At 43.7% G+C, this 22,667-nt stretch overlaps 1 protein-coding gene across 6 annotated transcripts in view; it reads right to left on the bottom strand.

The window, feature by feature from the left end:
- Positions 1-14,349: 14,349 nt before the first annotated feature.
- The window catches only part of SNTG2 (syntrophin gamma 2), a 400,470-nt gene continuing 392,152 nt past the window's right edge, over positions 14,350-22,667 (bottom strand). For 2 of the 6 annotated variants that reach the window (XM_063622867.1, XM_063622865.1), the window contains exon 16: positions 14,351-14,723. In XM_063622867.1, the coding sequence (XP_063478937.1) occupies positions 14,592-14,723 (132 nt within the window). In that variant the 3' untranslated portion in view covers positions 14,351-14,591. Of the gene's footprint in view, positions 14,724-22,667 lie in introns of all 6 variants that reach the window. The other 4 variants (XM_063622868.1, XM_063622869.1, XM_063622870.1 and 1 more) reach the window with 3 other exon arrangements.

Raw genomic sequence — 22,667 nt, forward strand, 5'->3', positions numbered from 1 at the left:
GCTTGCAGTGAGCCGAGATCGTGCCACTGCACTCCAGCCTGGGCGACAGAGCAAGACTCCGTCTCAAAAAAAAAAAAAAAGAAAATTCTGACCTGCCTAGGAAGGCACAGGTGGAAATACTTTAGTTGGATGACTAACGTCAGGCGGTTCCAAGATGGCTGAATAGGAACAGCCACAGTCTACAGCTCCCAGCGTGAGCGACGCAGAAGACAGGTTATTTCTGCATTTCCAACTGAGGTACCGGGTTCATCTCACTGGGGCTTGTCGGACAGTGGGTGCAGGACAGTGGGTGCAGTGCACCGAGTGTGAGCTGAAGCAGGGCAAGGCGTTGCCTCACCCGGGAAGCGCAAGGGGTCAGGGAATTCCCTTTCATAGCCAAGGAAAGCTGTGACAAATGGCACCTGGAGAATTGGGTCACTCCCACCCTAATACTGTGCTTTTCCAATGGTCTTAGCAAATGGCACACCAGGAGATTATATCCCGCACCTGGCTTGGAGGGTCCCATGTCCGTGGAGCCTTGCTCATTGCTAGCACAGTCTGAGATGGAACTGCAAGAGGGCAGGGAGGCTGGGGGAGGGGCACCCACCATTGGTTAGGCTTGAGTAGGTAAACAAAGCAGCCAGGAAGCTCGAACTGGGTGGAGCCCACCACAGCTTAAGGAGGCCTGTCTGCCTCTGTAGACTCCACCTCTGGGGGCAGGGCATAGCTGAACAAAAGGCAGCAGAATCCTCTGCAGACTTAAACGTCCCTGTCTGACAACTTTGAAGAGAGTAGTGGTTCTCCCAGCATGGAGTTTGTGATCTGAGAACAGACAGACTGCCTCCTCAAGTGGGTCCCTGACCACTGAGTAGCCTAACTGGGAGGCACCCCCCAGTAAGGACAGACTGACACCTCACATGACCGGGTACCCCTTTGAGACAAAACCTCCAGAGGAACGATCAGACAACAACATTTGCTGTTCAGCAATATTCGCTGTTCTGCAGCCTCCACTGCTGATACCCAGGCAAACAGGGTCTGGAGTGGACCTCCAGCAAACTCCAACAGACCTGCAGCTGAGGGTCCTGACTGCTGGAAGGAAAACTAACAAACAGAAAGGACATCCACCCAAAAACCCCATCTGTATGTCACCAAGGGTAGATAAAACTACAAAGATGGGGAAAAAACAGAACAGAAAAACCAAAAATTCTAAAAATCAGAGTGCCTCTCCTCCTCCAAAGGAACACAGCTGCTCACCAGCAACAGAACAAAGCTGGACGGAGAATGACTTTGATGAGTTGAGAGAAGAAGGCTTCAGATGATCAAACTTCTCTGAGCTAAAGGAGGAAGTTTGAACCCATCGCAAAGAAGTTAAAAACCTTGAAAAAAGATTAGACGAATGGCTAACTAGAATAACCAATGCAGAGAAGTCCTCAAAGGACCTGATGGAGTTGAAAACCATGGCATGAGAACTACGTGATGAATGCACAAGCTTCAGTAGCCGATTCGATCAACTGGAAGAAAGAGTATCAGTGATTGAAGATCAAATGAATTAAATGAAGAGAGAAGAGAAGTTTAGAGAAAAAAGAATAAAAAGAAATGAACAAAGCCTCCAAGAAATGTGGGACTATGTGAAAAGACCAAATCTATGTCTGATTGGTGTACCTGAAAGTGATGGGGAGAATGGAACCAAGTTGGAAAACACTCTGCAGGATATTATCCAGGAGAACTTCCCCAACCTAGCAAGGCAGGCAACATTCAAATTCAGGAAATACAGAGAACGCCACAAAGATACTCCTCAAGAAGAGCAACTCCAAGACACATAATTGTCAGATCCACCAAAGTTGAAATTAAGGAAAAAATGTTAAGGGCAGCCAGAGAGAAAGGTTGGGTTACCCACAAAGGGAAGCCCATCAAACTAACAGTTGATCTCTTGGCAGAAACTCTACAAGCCAGAAGAGAGTGGGGGCCGATATTCAACATTCTTAAAGAAAAGAATTTTCAACCCAGAATTTCTTTTTTTTTTTTTTTTTTTGAGATGGAGTCTCTCTCTGTCGCCCAGGCTGGAGTGCAGTGGCACAATCTCGGCTCACTGCAAGCTCTGCCTCCCGGGTTCACGCCATTCTCCTGCCTCAGCCTCTCCGACTAGTTGGGACTACAGGTGCCCGCCACCACGCCCGGCTAATTTTTTTTGTATTTTTAGTAGAGGCGGGGTTTCACCGTGGTCTCGATCTCCTGACCTCGTGATCCGCCCGCCTCGGCCTCCCAAAGTGCTGGGATTACAAGCGTGAGCCACCATGCCCGGCCTCAACCCAGAATTTCATATCCGGCCAAACTAAGCTTCATAAGTGAAGGAGAAATAAAATCCTTTACAGACAAGCAAATGCGGAGAGATTTTGTCACCACCAGGCCTGCCCTAAAAGAGCTCCTCAAGGAAGCACTAAACATGGAAAGGAACAACTGCTACCAGCCACTGCAAAAACATGCCAAATTGTAAAGACCATTGATGCTAGGAAGAAACTGCATCAACTAATGAGCAAAAATAACCAGCTAACGTCGTAATGACGGGATCAAATTCACACATAACAATATTAATCTTAAATGTAAATGGGCTAAATTCTCCAATTAAAAGACATAGACTGGCAAATTGGATAAAGAGTCAAGACCCATCAGTGTGCTGTATTCAGGAAACCCATCTCACATGCAGAGACACACATAGGCTCAAAATAAAGGGATGGAGGAAGATCTACCAAGCAAATGGAAAACAAAAAAAGGCAGAGGTTGCAATCCTAGTCTCTGATGAAGCAGAATTTAAACCAACAAAGATCAAAGGAGACAAAGAAGGCCATTACATAATGGTAAAGGGATCAATTCAGCAAGAAGAGCTAACTATCCTAAATATATATGCACCCAATACAGGAGCACCCAGATTCATAAAGCAAGTCCTTAGAGACCTACAAAGAGACTTAGACTCCCACACAATAATAATGGGAGACTTTAACACCCTACTGTCAACATTAGATAGATCAATGAGACAGAAAGTTAACAAGGATATCCAGGAATTGAATTCAGGTCTGCACCAAGTGGACCTAATAGACATCTATAGAACTCTCCACACCAAATCAACAGAATATACATTCTTCTCCACACCACACTGCACTTATTCCAAAATTGACCACATAGTTGGAAGTAAAGCACTCCTCAGCAAATGTAAAAGAACAGAAATTATAACAAACTGTCTCAGACCACAGTGCAGTCAAACTAGAACTCAGGATTAAGGAACTCACTCAAAACTGCTCAACTACATGGAAACTGAACAACCTGCTCCTGAATGACTATTGGGTACATAATGAAATGAAGGCAGAAATAAAGATGTTCTTTGAAAACAACAAGAACAAAGACACAACATACCAGAATCTCTGGGACACATTTAAAGCGGTGTGTAGAAGGAAATTTATAGCACTAAATGCCCACAAGAGAAAGTAGGAAAGATATAAAATTGACACCCTAACATCACAATTAAAAGAACTAGAGAAATAAGAGCAAACACATTCAAAAGCTAGCAGAAGGCCAGAAATAACTAAGATCAGAGCAGAACTGAAGGAAATAGAGACACAAAAAACCCTTCAAAAAATCAGTGAATCCAAGAGCAGTCTTTTTTTTTTAAAAGATCAACAAAATTAATAGACCACTAGCAAGACTAATAAAGAAGAGAGATCAAATAGACACAATAAAAAATGATAAAGGGGATATCACCACCGATCCCACAGAAATACAAACTACCATCAGAGAATACTATAAACATCTCTATGCAAATAAACTAGAAAATCTAGAAGAAATGGATAAATTCCTCAACACATACACCCTCCCAAGACTAAACCAGGAAGAAGTTGAATCTCTGAATAGACCAATAACAGGCTCTAAAATTGAGGCAATAATAGCTTACCAACCAAAAAAAGTCCAGGACCAGACGGATTCACAGCCGAATTCTACCAGAGGTACAAGCAGGAGCTGGTACCATTCCTTCTGACACTATTCCAATCAATAGAAAAAGAGGGAATCCTCCCTAACTCATTTTATGAGGCCAGCATCATCCTGATGCCAAAGCCTGGCAGAGACACAACAAAAAAAGAGAATTTTAGACCAATACCCCTGATGAACATCCATGCAAAAATCCTCAATAAAATACTGGCAAACCGAATCCAGCAGCACAACAAAAAGCTTATCCACTATGATCAAGTGGGCTTCATCCCTGGGATGTAAGGCTGGTTCAACATACACAAATCAATAAATGTAATCCAGCATATAATCAGAACCAAAGACAAAAACCACATGACTATCTCAACAGATGCAGAAAAGGCCTTTGACAAAATTCAACAGCCCTTCATGCTAAAAACTCTCAATAAATTAGGTATTGATGGGATGTATCTCAAAATAATAAGAGCTATCTATGACAATCCCATAGCCAATATCATACTGAATGGGCAAAAACTGGAAGCCTTCCCTTTGAAAACTGGCACAAGACAAGGATGCCCTCTCTCACCACTCCTATTCAACATAGTGTTGGAAGTTCTGGCCAGGGCAATCAGACAGGAGAAAGAAATAAAGGGTATTCAATTAGGAAAAGAGGAAGTCAAATTGTGCCTGTTTGCAGATGACATGATTGTACATCTAGAAAACCCCATCGTCTCAGCCCCAAATCTCCTTAAGCTGATAAGCAACTTCAGCAAAGTCTCAGGATACAAAATCAATGTGCAAAAATCGCAAGCATTCCTATACACAGATAACAGACAAACAGAGAGCCAAATCATGAGTGATCTCCCATTCACAATTGTTTCCAAGAGAATAAAATACCTAGGAATCCAACTTACAAGGGATGTGAAGGACCTCTTCAAGGAGAACTACAAACCACTGCTCAATGAAATAAAAGAGGACACAAACAAATGGAAGAACATTCCATGCTCATGGATAGGAAGAATCAATATCATGAAAATGTCCATACTGCCCAAGGTAATTTATAGATTCAATGCCATCCCCATCAAGCTACCAATGACTTTCTTCAAAGAATTGGAAAAAAACTACAGTTCATATGGAACCAAAGAAGAGCCCACATTGCCAAGTCAATCCTAAGCCAAAGAACATAGCTGGAGGCATCATGCTACCTGACTTCAAACTATACTACAAGGCTACAGTAACCAAAACAGCATGGTACTGGTACGAAAACAGATATATAGACCAATGGAACAGAAGAGAGCCCTCGTAAATAATCACACATCTATAACTATCTGATCTTTGACAAACCTGATAAAAACAAGAAATGGAGAAAGGATTCCCTATTTAATAAATGGTGCTGGGAAAACTGGCTAGCCATATGTAGAAAGCTGAAACTGGATCCCTTCCTTACACCTTATACAAAAATTAATTCAAGATGGATTAAAGCCTTACATGTTAGACCTAAAACCATAAAAACCCTAGAAGAAAACCTAGGCAATACCATTCAGGACATAGGCATGGGCAAGTACTTTAAAACACTAAAAGCAATGGCAACAAAAGTCAAAATTGACAAATGGGATCTAATTAAACTAAAGAGCTTCTGCACAGCAAAAGAAACTACCATCAGAGTGAACAGGCAACCTACAGAATGGGAGAACATTTTTGCAATCTACTCATCTGACAAAGGGCTGATATCCAGAATCTACAAAGAACTCAAACAAATTTACAAGAAAAAAACAACCCCATCAACAAGTGGGCGAAGGATATAAACAGACACTTCTCAAAAGAAGACATTTATGCAGCCAACAGACACATGAAAAAATGCTCATCATCACTGGCCATCAGAGAAATGCAAATCAAAACCACAATGAGGTATCATCTCACACCAGTTAGAATGGCGATCATTAAACCCTCAGGAAATAACAGGTGCTGGAGAGGATGTGGAGAAATACGAACATTTTAAACTGCTGGTGGGATCGTAAACTAGTTCAACCATTGTGGAAGACATTGTGGCGATTCCTCAGAGATCTAGAACTGGAAATACCATTTGACCCAGCCATCCCATTACTGGGTATATACCCAAAGGAATATAAATCATGCTGCTATAAAGACACACGCACACGTATATTTATTGAGGCACCACTCACAATAGCAAAGACTTGGAACCAACCCAAATGTTCAACAATGATAGACTTGATTATTGCGGCACTATTCACAATAGCAAAGACTTGGAACCAATCCAAATGTCTAACAGCAATAGACTGGATGAAGCAAATGTGGCACATATACACCATGGAATACTATGCAGCCATAAAAAATGATGAGTTCGTGTCCTTTGTAGGGACATGGATGATACTGGAAACTATCATTCTCAGCAAACTATTGCAAGGACAAAAAACCAAACACCGCGTGTTCTCACTCTTAGGTGGGAATTGAACAATGAGAACACATGGACACAGGAAGGGGAACATCACACTCAGGGGACTGTTGTGGGGTGGGGGGACGGGGGAGGGATAGCATTAGGAGATATACCTAATGTTAAATGATGAGTTAATGGGTGCAGCACACCAACATGGCACATGTATACATATGTAACAAACCTGCACATTGTGCACATGTACCCTAAAACTTAAAGTTAGGGTACTTTAAGTTAAACTTAAAGTTAGGGTACTTTAAGTTTAACTTAAAGTTAAAATAATAATAATAATAAAATAAAAAAAAGAAAATGTGGCACATATACACAATGGAATACTATGCAGCCATAAAAAATGATAAGTTCATGTCCTTTGTAGGGACATGGATGAAGCTGGAAACCATCCTTCATCCTTTTTTAATTGAGATGCAGGGAGGGAGGGGCGGGAGGGAGGAAGGAAGGAAAGATTTCTGTATAAATTACAGGGCTCATGTTTTCTGGTGTGATGTTCTTTTCAAATAAATCCTCATCAACATTTTTGCAGAAATGTTTTCAAATTTTGTCAGTTAAAACGTAGAACCTGAAAGGGGCAAACGTGCTTGTCCTAGAAAGAAGAAATTAAACACAGCGACCATGGTTTCTATGACTTATTAAGTTTGTAACACAGTTGGGAAACTCATTATCCCTTTGTGTATGACAACAAAAGATTAACTTTATCAAAAATTCAGCCCGTTCAGTAAAAAGGAAAACAAAAACACAGAAATCCTACCAGGTGGACGGTGGGTAGTGGGTTGCCAAGGTGCTGACTGACGGAGCCCTTTCTGAGTGAAGGGCCAGGTGTCTCACGGTGAGGCTGGGGTCGAGGAAGGATTCCGGCACCGGCTGAAGGCAGGGTCTGAACCGGGTGCGTGTTTCCAGCCCATTGCCTTCAATCCTTGCAGTAACAATCATTGCATTTCCAACAGTCTGGGTAAAAAAGATTTCCATCTGAATTATCTTTCCTTATAATCTCATGGAGAGGAGACCACGGCTGAGGGCTTCATCCAGAGGGAAGTGGCCACAGAGGTGACCTGCAGACTTGGTCACCGTGACCATCTCTCTCGTTTGTTTCTGAGCGTGCAAGGCGTTTCTCCAGGATTTCCCCTCAATTTAAGGAAAGCGAGTGCAGGTTTTGTCTGTTTGCTCACGCGGCTTTTCCAGGTCTCGGATACTTGTTGGCCGGGGGCAATTCTTCCCCTCACGACCCAGACGGAAATCGTTGTGAAGTAGGTCCCTTTCCCCCACCCACCGTGGAATCAGCCACGGGGCTGATCTGAGATGCCAGCCGGGGAGAAAACTACGGTGCTGCTGGGAATTCTCAATGTGATTCACCTGTGTGTCCTCAGTGTGAACCACTGGCTGATGCAGGAAGAGCGGAGAGACTGCGGGAGGGGCGGCAGTGGACTTGTTTTCCCACGAGGCTTATTTCAGACGGCTTTTAAATACCGCTCTTCTTCCCAATGGACACAGGCACTTTTAGATCTGCCACTGGGCAAGAACTGCTGTTTACAACACTCAGAAAGTTAGTTCTGAAACTGAAATGGCCCATCAAGATATGTTTCAGGTAACAGCTTATCTTTTAGAATATCATCTACAGTTGGCTTAAGTATTTTGAAGCTACATATATTCATCTTAAAACTGTTTCGACTTTTTCTTCACCACAAACAACTGTATCTAAGTGTGCATATTGTAATACCTCTGGGCCTGAGCTTGGAATGTCCATGGACCTTTGAAGTTAAAGGCATAGGAAAAGATGCTGAGGCTGTGTCCTGCATGGGGGACCATTCCCGCAGTGGTAAAAATGCCACCCACACTTTCCTCTGTTTGAGTTTTCTGTGACATTTCATTATTATATACCCTGCACAAAGTAGGTATTCATCTATCTGCGCTTTTTAAAAGATTGTCCTGTTGGAAAAGATTTGGGGTAACCTGAATTTTGAAGAGTCACTTAGCCCGTCTTCCGCTGCATCCCACCCAGACTTACACAGTTTCATAGAGAAAAAATGACATAGTAGATATAGTGTGTAGGATACATGTATAAGGTCAGTTATATTTATTCCGTGTTCATACCCAAACTCCCATATGTACACTATTTTTATTAATACTGAGAAAATTAAGACTATTGACTCTGAGTTTTAAGATTAAAAACAAAAAACCCATCATAATATAATCCAGTTTATGGAAATTTTGCTAAGGTGGTAAAATTTCTGTGCACTTTGTACAGATTGTCCAGAGGAATATACAGCAGGACAGCTTTCTACCTGCTCTATGAAAACCCTAGTTCCTGACATGTGCTGTGGAGTTGTGTTTTAAAGGAAGCACCTGATACAAAACTGACCGCCTGTTGGGAACCAGTGTGTCAGTGTCCTTCTTGAAACATGGCTCCCAGAACAAAAGTCCACGTTTCCTGTGTGAACTGATCGGTTCCAGGTGTGTCGCGAGGGGCATGGCATTGTCTGCCCATCTTCCTTCATGGTGAGCACTAGGATGACATTGGCGTTTTCAGCAGCTGTGTGCCATGGCTTATCCCAGCCTGTGAGCTGCCCATCCACCCAAGCTGCCCATCCACCCAAGCTGCCCATCCATCCAAGCTGCCCATCCACCCAAGCTGCCCATTCATCCAAGCTGCCCATCCAACCTGCCCATCCATCCAAGCTGCCCATCCACCCAAGCTGCCCATCCACCCAAGCTGCCCATCCAACCTGCCCATCCATCCAAGCTGCCTATCCACCCAAGCTACCCATCCACCCAAGCTGCCCATCCACCCAAGCTGCCCATTCATCCAAGCTGCCCATCCACCCAAGCTGCCCATCCAACCTGCCCATCCATCCAAGCTGCCTATCCACCCAAGCTGCCCATCCACCCAAGCTGCCCATCCACCCAAGCTGCCCATCTACCCAAGCTGCCCATTCATCCAAGCTGCCCATCCACCCAAGCTGCCCATCCACCCAAGCTGCCCATCCACCCAAGCTGCCCATCCATCCAAGCTGCCCATCCACCCAAGCTGCCCATCCACCCAACCTGCCCATCCAACCTGCCCATTCATCCAAGCTGCCCATCCACCCAAGCTGCCCATCCAACCAAAGCTATGGCTGCAGCACTTGTCACAGTGCCTGGCCCCGGGGTTAACGCTCTGCAAATATTTGTTGAATGGATCAAAAACACTTTTACCTAAATGTTCCACATGCTTCTCCTAGCAGCTACTGTTTGGGAGACTGGGCTCCCCTTGAATCTTTTCTTTTTTTAAATTCAATGATAGTATTTTCTTCTCTAAAACATCGATTGGGTTAGTTTGTCCCAGGGTTTTAACCTGTTAAGGGCTTTACAAATTGTTAATTCTGTATTTCGGCATATCCCACCTCCCTGTCTCTGACTTAGCCATACTCCTGAGGATGTGCCAGGCATGTCTTCATTCTTCCACCATAACTTCTCCAGCTTGGTGATAGGGTGTGCTTGCAAGCGCTTCACTGAAATGAGGAACATATGTGTCTAACCCCGCGTCTATCGGGGCCTTTTTCACAGGTAGAAAGTGCTTTTACTTAGGGAAATGGTGCTACCTGTGAACGCTTCCTGCTGCTTTTCTAGCGTGTGTGCAAGGATTCCATTCATAACTTCAGGAGGCACCCGGTTGCATGGATAAGGACACCCTTAGAGATGGCAGGCACCGGCTCAAATCTGAAAACCCACTTTTCCTGGTTTGCTGAGAACTTCCTCCCAGATTTCTCACCTGACGCCCATAATGAGGTTGTGAGGGGGTGGGGAACAGGGATTGTGACTTTTTCTATTCCATATATGAGCAAAAGACTCAAACATGGTAAATTCTTCACACGGGTTTAAACTTGCTGTGGTCACCTCAGAAAGGACACAGAGTTCTCCCAACTCCTAAGCCAACAGTCTGCCAAGCCTCGGCTCCTCTGCTTTTGACAGCCGGTGTGCTGACAACTGTATTTAAAAGGCAGGTGGGAAACCTGTGGGGATTGTGGGGGTCGGGGGAGGGGTTACGTACCTTCCACCTGTCTATCTCTTGTCCCAAACAATGAACGGAGCAAACCAGAACAACGTGGAAATGTCCTCCATCTTATACCTATTTTTGTCCTAACTTTTATCTGTCGAATGGACAATAATCAAATGGTCCCTCCACCAGCAAGGGCAGGGCAGGATTCGTCGTTATACATTTATGAGAGGCTGTCAGCAAATCAGAGGAGCTAGTTCCCAAGAACTATGGGCCCGGAGGGGTAAACTAGCTTTCCGGCTAACTGCCGGGATTCCTCTGGCACTGCCGTGATACGCGGGGAGTCCTGGAGGAAGAAAACAGTCAAGAAACACATGAAAATAGGCTGAGAATGCAAACAACGGGACATGGGCGGTATCAGTGATTGGACGATTGTTACAAGGCATTTGCTGATCACTGTCTCATATTCAAACACACCAAGTTCAACTTTATACTGACAGTAAGATTTGGAGAAACTTGCTTATATGCTGAGAATGTTTTATTTTTCTGTAATCAAATTTATTTAGTTAGAGCTTTTTTCCTTTGAAAACTAAAATGTTCTTGAAGGTCACTAAAATTCAGACCATAAAATGAGAAAAATAAAGTTCACGTGAGTCATTTAAAAATATGGTTCCTAATGTTCAGAACTACTTGCTGTAAGTCTCATTCTCAATAAAACCAGACCTCATTGTGTAAACTGTCTTCCATCACAAACCACTGCTAGGTTAATTTCTATCTCTCTTTTCCACAGAGCCTATCCTTCTGCAGAATAATCTCTGGGCTTTGCAAATCCAGTTCTGCTCTTGAAAAATCTGTTTGTACCCCATGGCTGGAGACTCTAACTTTGAGCTGCAATTGTGTCTCACCTGATCTTCTCTAGAGGTTTCTTTGCTTTTCCTCCTGCCAGAGTTTAGTCATTTTTCCTGGCTCAGCATTGTGAAAACCCCACGTGCTTTGTATGAGCAGAGCCTGCATTCAAGACACACATCCGAGTTAAAGACATACTCGGTGCGTGGTTCTCCATTAGAAAAAAAAAAGACGTGATGTTTGTAATTTCATTTCCTTGCCTTTTGGGATTCTGAGCATTTTCCAGTCCTTCTAAAAGATGTAAAGAAAACTTCTGGATGAATATTCGTACAGCAACATCACTAACGAGAATCATCTATTCAGAATACTATCCTGTCAAATGCCCACATATTGGAAATTGAATCAGTTTCAAAAATGTTTTCTGTTTTTGGTGTTCAAATGGGATATGGAATGCACAGACATGGAGCAGAGGAAAATGGATCCACGTTTGTAAGATAGTGCTACTGTTTTCCAAGGAGGGGCAAAGACATAAATCTGCCCCCCAGGAAGACTCCCCAGGTCGGCGTGGCTGCTGTGGGTTCTGAGGGTCCCCTGCTCAGTGAGGGAGTTGGGCCCTGTGGTGTGAGGACTCCCGGGCGCGTGGCAGAAGGCCTGGGCTCCTGGCCAGCTCCAGGGCTGCAGACACCTTGTTGGGCCCCTTGACCCTCTGCTTCTGTACCTGGAAATGGGAGCCGAAGGGCCGGAGCCTGCATCCCAGGAGAGGTGGTGAGCTGGTGACTTCTCAGTAGATGTTAGCTATGGAGATCTGCAGGTGACCCCATTACCTTTTGATTAAAACCCAAAGCTAAGGAGATCTTAGAATCAACTGTCTCAAAAATAAAACAATTTCTGACCCGGGCCCCACCTCGCAAGGGCCTGGTCAAAGTAGATACTGAGGCCACTTGAGGAGTCTCGGTTTTAAAGGGGTGCGATCAGGAAGGGCTGCCTCCCCCACGGGCCAGGTGGTATCAATCATGAAGGACTGTCTCCCCGCCCTGCCACTGGGCCAGGTGCCATCAATCATGAGGGGCCACCTCCCCCATGGGCCAGGTGCCATCAATCATGAAGGACTGTCTCCCCATGGGCCAGATGCCATCAATCGTGAAGGATTGTCTCTCCCCCCATGGGCCAGGTGCCATCAATCATGAAGGATTGTCTCCCCCATGGGCCAGATGCCATCATGACGGGCCATCTCCCTGATGCACTGCCAGGAAGAGGGAGGCTGGTGCCTGGCGTGTGGCCTCACTGCCCAGCCTGAGCGTCTTTATAGTCTTGTACGTGGCCACCCACAGGGATCCAGTTGATGTGAAGGGGAAGGCCTGTGGGAATGGGGTCATTTGTCTCATTTTTACAAAAAAATACTTTTACCGTTTTTAAATTTTAAAAAATAGTGCATTTTTTGGAAAGAATTGTATATCCATACAAATATAAAAATAAATTTCATATCAAATCTTCCTGGGAAAATCTTATTTTTTTCATTATTATATAGTAAAGGTTTATTTTCTAAAATCATTTTTTTACAAAAACAAAAATCTTTCCAGTTTCTTCCTTCCTTGGTGCAGAAGAACACGTTCTATTTTTGGGCGCGTTTAGGCTTTTTGGCAAAAGGGAAGAAAATGAGCATCTGTTCATTTTGCAGATCAAAATATCCACACTGGAAGGGGAACTGGTGAAAGAAAAATTTCTACCTTTACCTTTTTCGGATTTTATATATTTTGTACAATTCTAACTCCTATTGCTATTAGTATTAATAGGAAGTTTGAATTAAAGCCAGAGAATGAACACTGAGACAGAAAAATACTGTCTGATGCCCCAAGAACAACATTCACAGGGCAGAATATTATTTTAAATTCACTTGAAATACTCTGCTCCCTGCTGGAGTCTTCCACAGAAACCATCAAAATGTCCATAGTACATGCAATATTTTTTATATAGAGATGTACATCTTCTAAAAAGGATATACTTTCAAACACATAAAACTATTGGTTGTAAATATTTGGTATATTAAAATATTTCCCTCCTCCTAACGTCAGATAGACAAGGGGCGGGTGCAATGTGGGGAGCTATGGATTTTTGCTGAGATCTTAATCACCTCATGAAATGGAACATGGAACCTTTAGCATCTGCACTTTTTTTTTTGGAGACAGTCTTGCTCTGTTGCCCAGGCTGGAGTGCAGTGGTGCAATCTCGGGTCAGTGCAATCTCCACCCTCCAGGTACAAGCAATTCTTCTGCTTCAGCCTCCTGAGTAGCTGGGATTACAGGTGTCCACCACCATGCCCAGTTAATTTTTATATTCTTAGTACAGACAGGGTTTTGCCATGTTGGCCAGGCTGGTCTTGAAGCCCTGACCTCAAGTGATCCACCCGCTTCAACTTCCCAAAGTGCTAGGATTACATGCATAAGCCACCAGGCCTGGCCCACATTTTCTTTTCAATAGAACTGCAGGAGCAGGCCTCTGTTTCTTCCTTTCCTATACTTTATAGATTGATGGTTTTATGTTCATCCTTTATTTGAAGGTTTGTCAAGCAAGTGCCTAATCCTTATTTTTCTATCTAAAGTCTATATCTCTAAAAAAAAAAATTCAAGCAACTCCAGTCAATTGCCATTAATAACAAAAATGTAAAGTATCCCTACTTAGAAGTCATAAACAATGTGAGAAACAAGGAAACTAAACTGCATGCTAATATTTGACGAATTAGGAAAATAATTAAAATTCACATTTATATATGTTATTCAATGTATGATAAATTTATAAGCATGAAGATTGATATGTAATAAGATTATAATATTAAGTAATTAAAGTTGATTTCCTTGCCCCACATATTTTGACCAATCCCTGTTTCTCAAATAATCCTGTCACTCTGATCCCCACTGGAGGAAAAAGGAAATGACAGCCCACTGCAAACGAGACCCTTTCCTTCCTGAGGAGAAACGTGGCACTTGCTCAGAATTTTCGATGACATATTTTATAAAAATAAATCTGGGTTTTGCCAACGTGGGAAGTGGCGAGTGCAACGCCCACATGGTTCTCATGCTGCTGGGATGCAGGCTAGGGGCGTGAACTGCGTCAGGTGGACTGGAGTCTGAGCCACAGACTTGTGTGGGGGACGCTGGGGCTCCTCATTGTGGGGAGACTCGTGGGAAGAGGGGACCAGGCATCCCCTATGTCAGATTTAACAAGGAGGACCCGTCTTTGGAAACTAGTGACATGTTTTATTGGTATCACAACTATAGGTTCATTATAAAACAACACAAAGTTACAATATTGTGCAGGAAAGAATCATTTCTTACGAAAATAATTTAATTTTTCAGCACTCAACAGAAACAACCTTTAGCTGCTGTACATGTATTTTCTGGCAAGACTCTGACTGTCCATGAAGCCGGGGTCCACGGAGGCCACCTTGGCTGCTATGAAGGAGTGGATGCAGTGTAGGACAGCCGTCAGGTCCTGGAACTCGAGTTCCTGGAGGAGAAAATCAGATCAAGTGTTTATTATAATTGTTGGAAGAACACGTTACAAAAATATTTAACAAAGTTGGGACCTTGTGAACTCCAAGAAAGTCCCTCCAAAAAAGTAATAATACACAGGAAATACGTATGGTTTAAAGTAAAAGGCAGAGTAACATGATCCAAATTGGTTATAAACATGAATATACCAGGTATTTTTTATTACAACGCTGAGAATATAACTTACTTGTTTTCTTGCACCGAACGGGGGCTAATACTCACTTCCTTTATTTTGCATCTTTAGTGATGGGTCTTGATTTCAGACCCGGTAATCCGGGCCAGGACTCAGTCTTCCCCACCTGCCCAGCACCTGTGGTGATTTTGTGATGTGGATCCTGTCGCGGCAGACCCCTGTGCTGTGTGAGTTGGCAGAACTAGCCATTGTGTCTCAGGCCTCCGCACCTTCTGTATGGGTGCGTGTGGGCTTCATGCCAAGGCCGCGCTTGGGAAGAACAGAGCCTGCTGTGTGGGGGCACGTCGGCTTCATGCCAAGGCCACGCTTGGGAGGAACAGCGCCTGCTGTGTGGTGCAGAGTAGGCGGTGTGCACAGCACGGCGGGGAGCGAGGAGGGGCCTTGTTCACCCACCCTGTCCCCATGGCTACAGGAGAGCAGGAAAGGGTGCCCCAGGGAGAGTTTCCTAGAGAGATGGTTATGCCCCTACCTCCCTCCAATAAAAAAACGGAAACAAACTCCTGGATCCTTACCTCCGCATATTACAGACACTACATGTTCTGTAAAAGCAAAAATGACCCACAAAAGATTCATCTTCTCTCCACAAACTGCTCCACATAAAGTCCCCGTGTTAAATCAACAGAAAAGTCCACAGTGAACCCCAAAGCTGACACAGAAGTTAAAGAAACTGTTTTTAGAAGTTATTCAGTTACTGGGGAAAAATCATCTTCCTGTTTTTGATGGTAAAATATGAATCTTGCCGTCCCCCCACCCCCATTCTGTCGGTAGAAAAGAAGGTCTAAGTGCTTTCTTCTAATGTCTCTCTTCTTTGTTCGCATAACAAAATTCAATAAAATGAAGAAAACAAAATTTCTTTTAAGGTGACTGTTAATTGACATCCTATTTGCTAAATCTCGCCAAAATTCTAGCATATTCTAAACTGCTGAGATGACACCAGAAAGAAAGATAAATCACTTTCAAGAAGAACAGCAACGCTAAGGCCTGTCAGTTCCACAGACATGCTCCTTTAAGCTCTCAAAAGGCAGGATCTTGGTATTTTCATTCCATCGCAGAATGAGGGGGTGGAGAATGGGGCCCCAGGCAGGATTGGAGGTCACACATCACCGGGTAAAGCCCTCCCTCCCCAATAACATCCATCTCAGCTTTTCGGAGCCGCTTTTCTTTATAACTCAATGACGTGACATCTCAAAAATGACTTCAAACTTCCCTGACAGCGTGAAGTCCCCTTGGCCTCTTCCTGGTCCTCTCTGCATGCCTTTTCTTTTAGAAACTGCTCCCCTCTTGCAGTAGGTATAGGACCCAGGTGGACCAGCCACAGCCCAGTGGCAGCTTGGTACAGATGACAGGGAGAGGGAGGCCAAGATGCCTACTTTGGTGTGACCAGCTGTGAGAAGTGAATACCTGAAGCTTGTTCCAATACCACTAGCGCCAAGAGGAGAACCAGCGAGCCAGCCTGCCGGAAGAGGAATTCAACACGGAGGAATGCCCCACGCGGGGACACACAAAGAACGCTGGGGGACGTTGGGTACCAACATGCTGGGAGCTGCCCCCAACCTCCTGGTGACTGCAACCAAAGGCTTCACCTTTCCTTTATTCCAATTTGAATTAAGTTCCTTCCTTTGCATGTGTGAATGACTCAACATTGACAGCTACAACACTAATTATTTTGATCATTTCAAATTGTGATGAGCAAAATGTTCAAGATGTTGAGGTGTATTCTCCTGTCAAAGCTTCATAGTCTTTAGGTAGTTTCATAAAGCGTCATTACACTTGGTAACCAGCATCCCTCACTGTGGTCGTGGGTGTAACCCAGGGCCTGCCTAGCCCTTGTGTTAAACTTTAATTCAAGCTGGATTCACCAGTCATACCCAAAGCGTGAGACTGTACTCAAAATCTTTTATTCATTTTGACTTATCCCTGTTAGAGGAAAAAAACCAAGTAGCTTTCTAGAAGAAACAGAGGGTTGTTGCAAACTCAGCACGTGTTGTAATTCAATGTATGTATGTGTTTCCAAATAGTAATTACTGAGCTTTTGAAGGGACTTTTGGAGAAAAACAGCCATAATGACCATATCATTCATGCTTCAGGGTTTTGGGTTTATTTTATTTTTTCGAGAGAGAATCTCGCTGTGTTGCCCAGGCTGGAGTGCTGTGGCACAATCTCGGCTCACTGCAAGCTCTGCCTCCCGGGTTCACACCATTTTCCTGCCTCAGCCTCCTGAGTAGCTGGGACTACAGGTGCCTGCCACCACACCCGGCTAATTTTTTTTTTTTTTTGTATTTTTAGTAGAGATGGGGTTTCACCATGTTAGCCAGGATGGTCTTGATCTCCTGACCTCGTGATCCTCCCATCTTGGCCTCCCAAGTAGCTGGAACTACAGGCGCCCGCCACCATGCCTGGCTAATTTTGTTTTGTATTTCTAGTAGAGACGGGGTTTCACCATGTTGGCCAGGATGGTCTCGATCTCCTGATCTCGTGATCCACCGGTACCGGCCTCCCAAAGTGCTGGGATTACAGGCGTGAGCCACTGCGCCCAGCCAGGGTTTTGGTTTTATACATAGAAATTGAAAATTGCTTTACAACCTCCCAAGATGTATCCAATAATAGCACAATGCACAGAAATAAGAAGCCAAACAGCTACCAGTAATAATGCACACATTCAAAACAACATCAATAATTTTTGGTATCGTAAGTTGAAGTTACACTGCATAATCTTTGAAAGTACTAGCAATGGCTAGGCATGGTGGATCACGCCTGTAATCCCAGCACTTTGGGAGGCCGAGGTGGATGGATAACCTGAGGTCAGGAGTTTGACACCAGCCTGGCCAACATGGTGAAATGCTGTCCCTACCAAAAAAAAAAAAAAAAAAAAAATTAGCCAGGCATGGTGGCAGGTGCCTGTAATCACAGCTACTTGGGAGGCTGAGGCACAAGAATCACTTGAACCCAGGAGGCGGAGGTTGCAGTGAGCCGAGATTGTGCCATTGCACTCCAGCCTGGGCAACAAGAGTGAAACTGTCTCAAAAAAAAAAAAAAAGAAAGAAAAAAATTACTAGCTAGCAGTGAAATTGGTCACACCACTAAATTCCACACTAAAACTCAATAAGTAGTATTGAAAGCCAGGAATGAAATTAAAGCTTATGAAACAATACTCGGTCCATTATGTCATGATCCAGATGTTGAATAAACAGGCATCCTGTGGGCATTTCACTGAACATCTTCAATTCAGCCAAAAGCTGAGTCATGATATCTCTGGTCTGGTTAATTTTCTAAACAAGTATTACCAGCAAGACTATCTTGAATTATAAATTTGTAACTAGAGCTGATCAAAGTCACATTTTGACATTTTGTTTGAACAAAATACTTGTGTTGAGTTCTAAGCCGGGGACGCCCTGTATGGGTCCCTCCCTGCACTCCTCACCCATGTTCACGTGTCAGGTGTCAGTCATGGGCTGATGTGTTTCCACTTGCAGAGGAAGGGGCACCTGCTGGCTCTATGTGCAGGGAACAGTGTGGAATGAACAGTCCAATACGTTGCGTTAGGGAGTGTCAGCCTAATACAATGGCAGAGAGAGGCTCTCCCAAAGTTTATTTGGGACTATGTAGGCAATTGCAAGCTGGGACATATGTGCTATAAGAGATTATAGGGATATCCAGAGAGGCTGGGATTCAGGGAAGCTTAAAGGCAAAGTGAGGAGGTTACAGAAGTTGTTTTGAAACGTTATCCTTGGCTACAAGGATCAATAGCAAGGGGAGCTTGTGTCCTTATAGAAGACTTGTCTTTGCACAAGGTTGCAGTGGTCTTTGCACAAGGTTGCAGTGGTCTTTGTGCCGGTTGTGGTGTTGCTAGGGTCTTTTGTGGTACTTCTTGTTATCAGGTAAATATTCATGGTTCCTCTTTCATGGGGGGGTCCATTTTGTGAGGGTTTCACAGGAGTCATTCCATCTCAGAATCTGTGACTTTCATGGAAGTTCTACTGAAATGCTTAGCGTCGGTGACTTTCATGGAAGTTCTACTGAAATGCTCAGTGTTGGTGACTCTCATGGAAGTTCTACTGAAATGCTCAGTGTTGGTGACTTTCATGGAAGTTCTACTGAAATGATCAGCGTCGGTGACTTTCATGGAAGTTCTACTGAAATGCTCAGTGTTGGTGACTCTCATGGAAGTTCTACTGAAATGCTCAGCGTCGGTGACTTTCATGGAAGTTCTACTGAAATGCTCAGTGTTGGTGACCTTCATGGAAGTGCTACTGAAACGCTCAGCATTGGTGACTTTCACCGAAGTTCTACTGAAATGCTCAGTGTTGGTGACCTTCATGGAAGTGCTACTGAAATGCTCAGCATCTTGGTGACTTTCACGGAAGTTCTACTGAAACGCTCAGCGTTGGTGACTTTCACCGAAGTTCTACTGAAATGCTCAGTGTCGGTGACTTTCATAGAAGTTCTACTGAAATGCTCAGCATCTTGGTGACTTTCACGGAAGTTCTACTGAAATGCTCAGTGTCGGTGACTTTCATGGAAGTGCTACTGAAATGCTCAGCATCTTGGTGACTTTCACGGAAGTTCTACTGAAACGCTCAGCATTGGTGACTTTCACCGAAGTCCTACTGAAATGCTCAGTGTCAGTGACCTTCCTGGAAGTTCTACTGAAATGCTCAGCATCAGTGACTTTCAGGGAAGTTCTACTGAAATGCTGAGCATCTCGGTGACCTTCACGGAAGTTCTACTGAAATGCTTAGTGTCAGTGACCTTCATGGAAGTTCTACTGAAATGCTCAGTGTCGGTGACTCTCACAGAAGTTCTATTGAAATGCTCAGTGTCGTGACTTTCATGGAAGTTCTACTGAAATGCTCAGCATTGGTGACCTTCATGGAAGTTCTACTGAAATGCTCAGCCTCGGTGACTTTCATGGAAGTTCTACTGTAATGCTCAGTGTCGGTGACTCTCACAGAAGTTCTACTGAAATGCTCAGTGTCGGTGACTCTCACAGAAGTTCTACTGAAATGCTCAGTGTCGGTGACTTTCATGGAAGTTCTACTGAAATGCTCAGCATCTTGGTGACTTTCATGGAAGTTCTACTGAAACGTTCAGCATTGGTGACTTTCATCGAAGTTCTATTGAAATGCTCAGTGTCAGTCACCTTCCTGGAAGTTCTACTGAAATGCTCAGCATCAGTGACTTTCATGGAAGTTCTACTGAAATGCTCAGCATCTCGGTGACCTTCACGGAAGTTCTACTGAAATGCTCAGCGTTGGTGACCTTCACGGAAGTTCTACTGAAATGCTCAGTGTCAGTGACCTTCATGGAAGTTCTACTGAAATGCTCAGTGTCAGTGACCTTCATGGAAGTTCTACTGAAATGCTCAGTGTCAGTGACCTTCATGGAAGTTCTACTGAAATGCTCAGTGTCAGTGACCTTCATGGAAGTGCTACTGAAATGCTCAGTGTTGGTGACCTTCATGGAAGTGCTACTGAAATGCTCAGCATTGGTGATCTTCATGGAAGTTCTACTGAAATGCTCAGTGTCGGTGACTTTCACGGAAGTTCTACTGAAATGCTCAGCATTGGTGACCTTCATGGGAGTTCTGCTGAAATGTTCAGCGTCGGTGACTTTCATGGAAGTTCTACTGAAATGCTCAGTGTCGGTGACTCTCATGGAAGTTCTATTGAAATGCTCAGCATTGGTGACCTTCATGGAAGTGCTACTGAAATGTTCAGCATTGCTAACCTTCACGGAAGTTCTACTGAAATGCTCAGTGTCGGTGACTTTCACGGAAGTTCTACTGAAATGCTCAGCGTTGGTGACTTTCATGGAAGTTCTACTGAAATGTGATGGTATCAACACAGCAGCATTTCCCAAAATGTGTTTGATAGTAATAAGTTATATTTTTTAAACACTCTTTGTATGCATAGATTTGGAGAAAAGTAGATTGAAGAAAGCAGGATACTTTTGCTACTGTGGAACTTCTCAGCCACCTCACTGTGTTAATTGCACCATCTCCAGGAGTGATTTGCCATGCTTTGGTTTTCAAAATTCTGTGTTTTTGTTTTTAACTGGGGCAACTTGATGACCATTTATTAAATTCCATGAGAATTTTGTGCTGCACACTCAATGGGACAAATCATTATAATGTAAATTTTCTTATTGTTGGTGGAGAATGATGCAATCATAATGTCACAGGCTGTTACAAATAAAAGATGTTTACACATTTATTTAAAGTTTCACGTTGGCCCCCACAGATAGGACAATAGAATCTGAATCCAATGGCTGAGGCACAGAAGGCAAAGCTAGAAAAAGCACTGAGGCTTGGTCCAAGGCCCCAAGGACCCAGTTTACTGCTCAGGGCTGTGTCTGAGCTCACTGAGTTGATGGACGCTAGTGGAATGGAAGAGACAGCGCTGGGGACTGCATCAGCTTTGAATATTCCATAAGGTCAGAGCCTGTGGGTGGGATCTCCAAAAGAACTCTCTTAAGTAAGACAGAAAACCACTGGGACACGCAGGTGACTGGAACTGGAAAACCACTGGGACACGCAGGTGATTGGAACTGTTATGCAGAATCTGGCTCCAATGGCAGGCCAAGCAGACACTGCTCTCTTATTTAGAGACTCCATCTCTACAAATATTGAAAGAAAAATCACTCATCCCCTTCCTGAGTGATGGATTTGCTCATCTGTCTACGATGCTTGATGTGGGGGGGTGAAATCAGACACCGTACGTTTGCTGCTTCTGTCTGAGTGAGAAGGAAAGAAAATCCCCCAGGGACAGACTTTTTCTTTTTTTTTTTTTTTTTTTAAGAAAAGGAAATTAAAAACACTAGAGTAGCTTCTTTTAGTCACACAAATATAAGGGAGATAGAAAAGGCAAGGAGCTTCCCCTCACTTGTTGCAGCAGGTGCCAGTGCATAAAGAGCCCAATAACCTTCTGGAAATAAAAATATCTTGATCCTTTTGAACCTCCACCCCATACCTTCCTTCTAAGCTGTGCTGCTGGAAGGAACACACCCCAGAGGGAGCTCTCCTGAACAGGCTGGGCTGGCGATCCAGGCTTCATACAAGATCCTCCACCCTGAGGGCAGAGAGGGAGGCATGCTTCCAAAGCTGCTGTGGCTGGAGCTTTCTGGCACAGGTGAGCTCAGAGCACAAGGGCAAAGCCTCCAGATGCTGGGAAAGCCAAGAAAACAGACTGTCCCCCAGAGGCTGCAGGAGAAAGCAGCCAACACCTTGATTTTAGCCCTAAGAGACAAGTTCTTAAAGAACTGTAAGACGATAAATGTGTGTCTCTAGTCTACTATATTTGTGTTAATTTGTTAAGCATCGATAGAAAATGAATACAGATAACTTCTTTCAGTAATTTAATGTACTTTTTTTTCTATGGGAAAAATGGGATAGAATGTGTTCTGTGCCCATAAATGTAAAGAAATGAAGATAAATAGCCATTTTTGGTTGAATAAATTGAGCTTTAGTTTCTTTGTTTGCTTGTTTTTGGTAATATTGTTAAATGGAAAGAAGATATGGACAAAGTAAAATGCTTCTCAATGTTACTATAGAAAGGCAGCATTCTAATGAAAGAGAAAAAACATGCAAAGAAATAAAATAAAGATTAGTTTATGGAAGCACATAACCAAAAATGACAATGGGTTTATTGGTGGACTAGAACCTAAATAGAAGTTCACAATTTAAGGATATTGATGTTGTGTAAAAGCAGT

This window comes from Symphalangus syndactylus, chromosome 18 (genome assembly GCF_028878055.3).
Source record: "Symphalangus syndactylus isolate Jambi chromosome 18, NHGRI_mSymSyn1-v2.1_pri, whole genome shotgun sequence".
In the NCBI taxonomy this organism is placed as follows: Eukaryota; Metazoa; Chordata; class Mammalia; order Primates; family Hylobatidae; genus Symphalangus; species Symphalangus syndactylus.